Source organism: Curcuma longa, chromosome 4 (genome assembly GCF_044706935.1).
Source record: "Curcuma longa cultivar G26 ecotype Majalengka, Jawa Barat chromosome 4, ITB_CL_G26_1.1, whole genome shotgun sequence".
Taxonomy (NCBI): Eukaryota; Viridiplantae; Streptophyta; class Magnoliopsida; order Zingiberales; family Zingiberaceae; genus Curcuma; species Curcuma longa.
Genome location: NC_133864.1, coordinates 2,888,901 through 2,898,275, shown reverse-complemented (window position 1 = coordinate 2,898,275; position 9,375 = coordinate 2,888,901). Strand labels below are relative to the sequence as shown.

Here is a 9,375-nt window from a genome sequence, read left to right as displayed (position 1 = left end):
GAAACTTTTGACATCAATGTCAGTTTCCCAATCATAAATACACAAATTAGATTCTGAACTGATAAACTAATTAATCCTTTCAAATCTCCAAGATGCCGTCAATACATACTGCCAGCTTCAATCCTAACTATTAATTTTATCAATCTATGTTGCCAACTTCAACACTAACTCTCACTCTCAACATTTCACATATTTAACTGCTTGTGAATAGACTTAATTTTGCATACACATTTGATCTTTAGGCTTGTTCTTGTTTCTCAATCCTATTTATAATATGAATGAGAGGATTAGAAGAATTTTTTATTTCAGGAAAAACTTGAGGAGGAAGCAAACTACAAATATATAAATTGGTCATTGCTTGACAGCAAATGCTTTTGGGTTATGACAACTCAAATAATTATTTGAAGTAATTCATGCATTATCAGTTAGCTAAGTTACTAGTTTGTTTAATTGCAACAAAATTAGAGAGCCATAAATTAAAAGAAAAGCATGAAAAAATCAAGAACCTTTTGAATGTCAAAAATAACCTCTCTGTTCAATACTTTATTTTCATTTGGTCTATCACTTCAAATACAGAAAACGGAAGAGAAAACGTAAATTCCTCAAATCAAAAAAGAGAGAGAGAGAGAAGCAAAGATGATTCCCGCAATACAAAGCAAAGAAACATACTATTCTTGGACCAACTCCTATCGGAAGATATGTAGGCCTTCCTGATAATAAGGTTAAGATCTGTGAGACTTGAACTACTTCCAGTAGAGTCTCATGCTTGTTGATACTATCCACCAGAAAAAAAAGTACAAAGAATATCTATAAAGTAAAAACTAAAGAAACGCATCCATCAGACAAAGAAACTCTAGAACACCAGGGAAATAGATAAACTAAACCTAACTCGCCAAAAAGGTTCCAGAAAATTTAACTCACCAACAAGCTACCTCCAACTGCACTCAAATTAATGGATAATCTCTAACGTCGCTGCCGGTGTCAAGGTACGGTTGCTGATCAGCCACACCACTTGAGGAGGGAGTCGGACGACATAGGAACCAAGAATCATATCACCCTTCGCATACAAGCTAGACTTCCAGAGAGTCGATCAACAACAGTCCTACTGTTACCGGCCACTTGACGACGACGTGAGAGGAGAAGTCGTGCCCGTTGGGTCGTCGTTGGGTCGCCTTCCGGAGGGTAATCAGAAAGAAAGGGACAAGGGCACCGCAGATACCTATTGATTTATTTGGTATTTTTACCAAAAGCCCTTTTAAAAAAATGACAGCCTAATATTTTTTGCATTTTATAGAAAACACCGTCTTTTAAATTTTACATAAAGAACCCTTAACATTTAGAAATCGTGTTTTATTCTAAAAATTTATGGGTTGAACTTGTAAATCTGCCTTTTCTCCTCCGCAAAAGTTAAAAGAAAAGAAAAAGAAAAAAACTATAAGGAAATATAATATTTTTTAATAAGATATCTAATCCTTCGAACTGATTAATTTTAGTAATGATCGATTTAGTCCTATGAAAAAAAGTAATCTCCTATTCCAAGAATCTAAGAAGAAAATAAGAAATAGGACTTATCGATGAGCTTCTTCTTCTCCGGACTGCAATCTCTACGAAGGTGAGACGTGGATGTGGTAGAGTGTTCGGACGGATAAACGAATCGTCGAATCTGGCTCCGGAATGAGGCGTTGGTGGCTCTAGCACGCTCCGGTGGCTCTCCAAGGTCTTCCCCCCTTTCAGGGCACTTAAGGGGGTCTATTTATAGGGCCCTACGAAATTGCCCTATGAACAAACAAGCACGCCCCCGTCACACGGCCTTGTCTGGGAGACACGGCCATGTGTGGCCGCCCTGCTGTGGTGGAGGCACGACCAAGAAGAGTTGGTGTTTTGTTGGGAGGCACGACAAGAGACAGACTCTTCTCTGTTGGAAGACACGCTCGTGCCTCTGAGGTACGGCCATGGGCAGGTGCTCCTCTGGTGGGAGACACGGCCGTGTCTGGGAGACACGACTATGCCTTGGCATGGCTCTGTTGAGGAGACACAGCCGTGTCTGAGGGACACGGCCATGTCTGGCTGCTATAGGAGGAAGGCACGGGTGTGCCTTTGGGGCATGGTCTGGGCTTGTTGATATTCTGTTTTGAAGGCACGCCCGTGCCCTTGAGGCATGGTCTCAGGAGGTGATAGACACGGCCGTGCCTATGAAGCACGGCGTTGTCTTGCCATGTCTTCAATTAGTGCTCCATTTCGCTTGTTTTGCTCCATTTTCCGTCCTGAAACACACAAATACATGAGCAGTCCTCCGAACTAGGAAATAGTGAATACAATACCAAATGCATAGATAAAGGATGTAATGTACGCAAGATATAGCATGAAAAGCAGAAAGATATGCGAATAAAGTATAAGAAACAGTTATATATCCTACGCACATCATGCTGCGGCTCGGTCCTCCCTGACCAGCCAGACTTCTGCTGCGATTCGATCTTCTAGATCAGTTCAGTCTTCTGCTGCGGCTTGGTCATTCAGACCAATCCAGACTTCTGCTGCGGCTCGGTCCTCCAGACTAGCCAGACTTCACTTGGTGCTTCGACTCTGCCAAGGCTTCTGTCTGATCCTCCAGATCAGGACTTTCCAATGCCTAGCTTCCACTAAGACTTAGGTCAAACATGTGCTCCTTGCACACTTAGATTAATATCATTAGTCCAATACACTCTTAACTTGAACTTAGTACTATTATCAAAACTAAGGTTCGATCTGATGGTGCTCCTTGCACCAACAGATCCTATTTTCAAGTTTTTTTTTGCACCGACATACTTTACACATATTTTAGTTATAAAATAACTTAATGCCTACTTGCACCAATTTAATTTTAAATTTGGAGTCTTAATAAAAAATAAAAACCTAAAAATTATAAAATAATCTTAATAAAAAATAAAAAATATTTTTATTTTCTATTTTTAATAGCTAATTACATGAGAAAAAATGAAATAAAAAATAGAAATTAAAAAATACCTTCGAGCTGCTTTGTCGAAGGTTGTTTATTTAACTTTGTATTTTTCCTTTTTTTCTTATAATTAACTATTAAAAATAGAAAATTAAAAAGTTATATTTTTAGATTTTTTTATTAAGGTTCTCTTCTATTTTTTTAGTTTTTTATTTTTATTAAAAATTTAAATTTGAAAATAAAAATATGGATAGATTTAAAGGATTTATTTTTTAAAGATCATTAAGTAGACTAAGAGGCTTATTTTTTTTAATATGAATAAATTGTGAGAGTCACAATAGTATTAATTTAATATAAATTGAAAGTTTTTTAATTTTCTTTCTTATTTTTCTTTTCTTTTCTTTATTTTTAATTAGTTAATAAAAATAGAAGACTAAAAAAAATTTAGGTTTTTTTTATTTTTATTGATATTTCAAATTTAAAAATAAGAATATGAATCGATTTAGGAGTATAATGATATAAATTAAAATATATTAAGCTTTTTAAAATTTTGGTTAAGACTTATTAATACATTTAATAAATTTTAAATTTAAAAAATAAATAGATTTAGGGATGATTAATGCAATAATATTAATTTAATATCAATATGAGATTTTTATTTTTTAATAATTATTAATTAAAAATACTTGATAACATAATTAAATATTAAGTTGGTTCATCTATGCTGTCTGAAAACTTGGAGACGGGAAACGGGAAACGCGGAAACGGAAACAGGAAACGGCAATAGTTGAAGTTTCCTGATTTTGGAAACGCCGACCCTTTTATTCCTCTTCCTCGGCCGATCCCTCTTCCAAACCGTCGCCCCTCTCCATGCCTCTGGATTCGAGGGGTAATTCGTAAAGAAATTTACCCTAATTAAATGTTAAATCCCAACCTACTTACATAGTTAATTAGATTAGTCCTAATAAGTCTATTAGGAAGCCCAATTGAGACCCAATTAGCTTTAGTAAGTTTCATGCAATTAAAGAGTAATTGATTAAATGAGTTAAAGGTTAATGGGTAAAAAGGGTTAATGGGTTAAAGGCTAAAGGGGTATAGGATTTGAACCCGTTAAGGAAAGCCTAAACCCTAAAAGCCGGCTACGCTTTTCTTCTTCTCCCCAAAATTCGCGATTCTTTCCCGCAGCCACCCCTGTTTCCTCTTCTTCGCTCCGATCGTGCGACGCGGAGGGAGGGGCTGGCAGCTGGAGCCGGCGACGGGGAAGCTACCGGAGGTCCCAGATCTTCGATCGTGTGGTTGCTTGATTGCCAGAGGTGGCGCGATCGGCTGTTAGGACGGCGGCGATCGGCGCGACAAACCGAGCAAGGAAGGCCAGATTCGGGTAAGTTTGATCGGTTCTAAAGCTTTGAGTTTCGGAAATTGGGAATGAACCTCAAATATCTCTTCGTACGCCCTCTTCGCTTCGGGCTTGCCCTCTTCGCTTCGGGCTTTCCACGCCGGAGTGATTCTCGGACCAGATCCCGTTTCTGGTAAGTTTCTATCCGTGGAAACGTTTCCCCCCGTTTCGGAAACGGGGACGTCGGTGTAAATGCCGTTTCCAGACAGCATAGTGGTTCATTGGATGAAGTTCGAAAAAAAATTATTTTTTTACTTTATTTTGGAGTTGCTAGATAGAAAAGTATCTTGAGAAAAAAATATTTTTAAATAAATAAAAAATAATATGTAATGTACAATTTTTTTAAAAATTTAAGTGTGCGTTTTGGTAAATCACCAATTCAAAAATTCTAATGAATATTTTTACAATTAGAGAAACCACGGGGCTTGTTGAGAAAAAGTTTCAACTAGGTTTTACAAGGATATCGGAGATGGAAGTGGTGGTATGTTGATGGCGGCAAAGAGCAAGCAGGAGCTGGGGTTGGAGGGGCAGAGGCACCTCGAAGAAACTATCAATGCTGCGTTTCAAATCCTTTCCTCCATGAACGATGAGCTTTGCAACCCCGCCCTCTGGTCTGCGAACTCTAACGGCCACTCTGCCGCCGCATTGGATGGTACTGGAGACGCATCGGTCGATTCCTCATCGCACTCGTCGGAAGGAGCTGGAGGCGGAAGCGGTGGCGGTGCCCTTGACGAGGCACGGCTGCGTTACAGGTCTGCTGTTGCTTCCCTTCGTGCTTGTATCGCTGCTATTCCCAGCTCCACCCAGGTATAGATCGTGCTTAACTAGATCTTCTGCTTTTTTATTATAAGAAGTCCGTCATATTCGGTTCCTGTATATGCTATAATATTATCCATATGGGAGATTGATGATACTTTTGGGGAATGAACGAGTAATTTGGAATAATATTGAAGAGCCTGATTTCATACCTTAGTTTAAACTATTTTCCTGAATCCAATTGCTCGTACCATTGAAGATTGCCATTGATTGTTCCCTCTTTCTGTTAACTTCTAGTATTGATCTCGATCTGTTCTCTGAATGGATTATTGATAGACAATCTAGGTAACTACTCTGTCTATGATCATTTCATATTCTCAAAAAGATGTACCTAAGGATCTCGTTGGATCACCTTGTTGCTTAAACACCATGCCATCTTTAGTTACTGTATTCACAATGATATCTTTGCATGTTGGCCTCTAAAGCAATATGATATACACAATCTTTTTGTTTGTATGCATTTTCTAGGCTGAGGATACACAGTTAGAGCTAGTTACTAACTACTTGGTTGCTTGTACAGGAGACAAGTGCGTTGGATGTGAAAATGGATGAAGATGAAATTGAGAGATTGGAAGAGCAGGCCTCTTCTTTGAGAAAGGTACCTTTATGTTAATTTATGTTGATTTTAGTAAAACTTCTATGTTGCAAATAGCTGAAATTTTAAGTATTGTATATGATTCCTCTACTAATTTAATGTCTATGCTCTTTACCAGTTACTGTTTCTTTTCTATTTACTTTTTTTTTCTATCTCTTGCTTATTTTCTGTCTTATCTGAAACTATTAGGCAGGTTGGTATTATTTGAAGATTGTCGGGTTATTCAATGTATGTTTGTGTGTGTGTTTTTCTTCTGATGATACAAAAAGATTTACTTTTTAATTATTTAGTTGGCCTATATTTCTTTGTGATTAAAGTGTTTTTTTTGGAAATTCCTCTTGCAACATGTTTATCTATAAAACTGATTCATTTTAGGGGATTGGAATTGGCAAGCAAACTGACTGGGCAAGTTGTGCTTTTCATAGTCAATTTACAGGCTCTTTTTCTCTTTGCCTTCACTTATTCATTTCTCTCATCCTCTTTTGTGGGTTTCAAAACATCATGAACTGGAGAAAGTTTGTCAAATCAGTTCAAGTTTGACCAATTCTACTTCAGTCAAAGCTTCTTCTATCTGTAAAGCTAATTACTCAATTGAAACAACTTATTTCAGGTAAACATTTATAATTATGCAATTTGTCTATAGATGTATAATGAGGTTTCTATTTGATTTGTTCATGTACATGCTTGAAAAATTTCAAACAGGATCTTAGAAATTGGTAAAACATGTCAACTAGTGATCTACATCCCAACCTAAGATTTCATAGATTTTATCCAGAGTCAGTTAGAACCTTTAGATCGGGAAATTCATTCTGGTCATTGAGAAAGTTAAAATCATTCTGGCCAGACTCACATTTTAAAGTATTCCTGTTTCAACGTATAACCATTCAAGATTTCAAATCTAGCTATGCATTTGTCCTTTGCTGAAATCCAATTTAAAATGTCACAAACAAACAAGTGCGCATCCCCATATGTTCTAGGGAAAATTGGAACTAATCATACCTAATAATTTTTTCTTTCAGCAACTCCATTAGATTATGGGGAATACTTGATGAACTATCTCATGCTTTTCATAGAATAGAAAAAAAATTTGTTCAAGCTATAATTTATCAAATTTAAAGATATTTATCTTTCTTGAAGTTGATTTTCAAGTTTCATCTTGGGCTTTAAAGGTTTAAGATCATCGATAGATTTTAAAAGATAGGTATAGCAATACTTGGAGTGATCATACATCACAAAGTATTTCTATGTACTCTTGTGGTTGTTTTATTAGAATCACTGACATCACTGTATTAATCTTAATAGTTGTGTCCTTAAAAGGAAAGAGTTCAAAAGGGTTATATATTGTATTGATCATGTACAAAGTTTAACTGTATTGATCTTAATAGTTGTGTCCTTAAAAGGAAAGAGTTCAAAAGGGTTATATGTTGTATTAATCATGTACAAAGTTTACTTTAACAATCAAAATCATATGAGAGTTTAGCGATCAAATCAAGAATGGTCATTCTCAACATAGATTGATAGTAATGTGTCCTATTCTACTATGCTTGACATTATAATTTAAAATTCAACTAGACATTAGTATAAAAAGAATCTCCATAGATGATAATTTAAAATATCGAGAAGAAACAACTTGCATAATTGAATTTTATTATTTCGCCAACCATTTGGCATGCCAAACCTTGCAATACACATGATCCTACATCTATATGAAAGTGAAGGGGAAAATTTAATCACACAAATTTGAAAAAGTATAATATATCATTAATTTTAAAAGTTAAATATTACATAACATGATACATATTTCATAGACTTGGTCCTAAACAAATTAGAAAATAAATAATCCAAATTAGAAAACACAACTAAATCATAATTAGGAATACAATTATCTTGATTATACAAAAGAGAAAACTTGACAACCCTAAATTGCCAAATGATAAATAGAAATTTAAAATTGAATTGCAGATGTTTCAATTTTGAATTATTTCCTAATTGTTCCTCTAATTGAAGATGTGCCAAGTTTTAATTGTTTTCTAATTTATTTGTGATTTTTTTAATTTGCATTATTCTATCAAATTGAGGAGAACATGACTCTAGGCGGATTATTAGCTTCTCTTCTTGGGTTATCATGTTCAAGTATAGAGAATAATCATTTCACTAGCTTTTATTAGATATATATATATATTTTATTATTCTTTTCCTTTAGATTCCCTTTCAATAAGGAAGAGATCAACACACTTTGCTCTGTTGTTCGCACATTAACTTTGTTTTGTTCCTTTTCACTCTCTCTTTCCAACGAATAAGGTGAATTCTTGTCCAAGCCTTATTGAAATCATGAGGCATGAAGGGGGTAATGGTGAGAATGATTTTGCATTTTTGTGATAAACTCAACATGCAAATAGAGACACTTGAAATTTTCAAGCAAATTAGCATATTCCCTGATTTAAAAATTAAACTTGTGTTAAGTGAATTGGAAAGGTAAATAAAGAAGAATTATAATTGGTCTCTTTCACAATATAATCAAATAAAGTAAATATAAAGTCACAATGTAGTCAAATAAAGTAAATATAAAGGATATTAATACTCCTAAAGTAGATGTTATGAGAAAATTCATATTCGAAATTTGAAGTCATAAATAACTAGTATGGAATTTGATTTGCAAATTTATAGTTGGTGTCTTGCATTGCTAGTTCATGTTGGTTCCTCTAAGTAACATGAATGAGCTATAACGAGATATGATAAAGAGGGCAAGTCAATAGGAAGATCTCTTGAGATTGTATCATTAAAGGGCCAATTTAAGTTGTTATTGAAGGTTTTCTCTAAAATATTGATAGAGAATTTCTTAGGATTAAGTTACTGTTGGTTTTTTCTTTGCAAAATTCTTTCGTTTAACTAAAAATTCATAGATTGTAGAACTAGGATCTATGCAAGAATTTGTGCATGTTTTTTTAGTTCACTAAAGAAACATTGTTTCATGTTTGCGTACTTATTAGATAGTCCTCTAAAATTTAGTGAGATATATTTTTTTGTCAATTGTCTTTTCATTTTGACGATTCCATGTTTGATGGATCCTTGTTCGCCTTAGTCTCTAATAGTCTAGCAAGTTATCTGTAAGGAATCAATTGTGTGAATATGGTAAATCATTTAGTGAGACATATTTTTTTGTCAATTGTCTTTTCATTTTGACGATTCCATGTTTGATGGATCCTTATTCACCTTAGTCTCTAATAGTCTAGCAAGTTATCTGTAAGGAATCAATTGTGTGAATATGGTAAATCATACTCATCTAGCAGACAAGTTATCTTGGTTCTTAGATTTATTCTTCAACTAATAAGTATTTTTTCCTTTCAAGGTCATTGGGTCTTAATTAAGTGAAATTTAGCACAAGAATTGAATAGTTAGCACAAAAGTTGAATATGCCTAAGGAAAATCTCGACTTTCAAATCTGGCTAGGATACCTTGAGTGTCTATAGTAAAAAACAGCAAGTTTGATTTAATAATCATAATTAAAATATTGGTAGTTCATAGTAAAACCAAGCTTTGAGTACTAGTCATGTCATTATTGCAACAACATACCTAAGATCCTGAATGGAGATTAAGGATGGGCATTGCCTCTTGAGACCCTTAACTTCGATA

General features: G+C 34.8%; 1 protein-coding gene across 1 annotated transcript; it reads left to right on the top strand.

Moving 5' to 3' along the window:
• The first annotated feature begins 4,108 nt into the window (after positions 1-4,108).
• Positions 4,109-6,282, top strand: LOC141826385 (mediator of RNA polymerase II transcription subunit 30-like). The gene is made up of 4 exons (XM_074713625.1): positions 4,109-4,316; positions 4,745-5,138; positions 5,668-5,745; positions 6,118-6,282. The coding sequence occupies exons 2-4, from the start codon at positions 4,815-4,817 to the stop codon at positions 6,280-6,282; spliced, it is 567 nt and encodes a 188-aa protein (XP_074569726.1). The 5' UTR covers positions 4,109-4,316; positions 4,745-4,814.
• Positions 6,283-9,375: the final 3,093 nt, after the last annotated feature.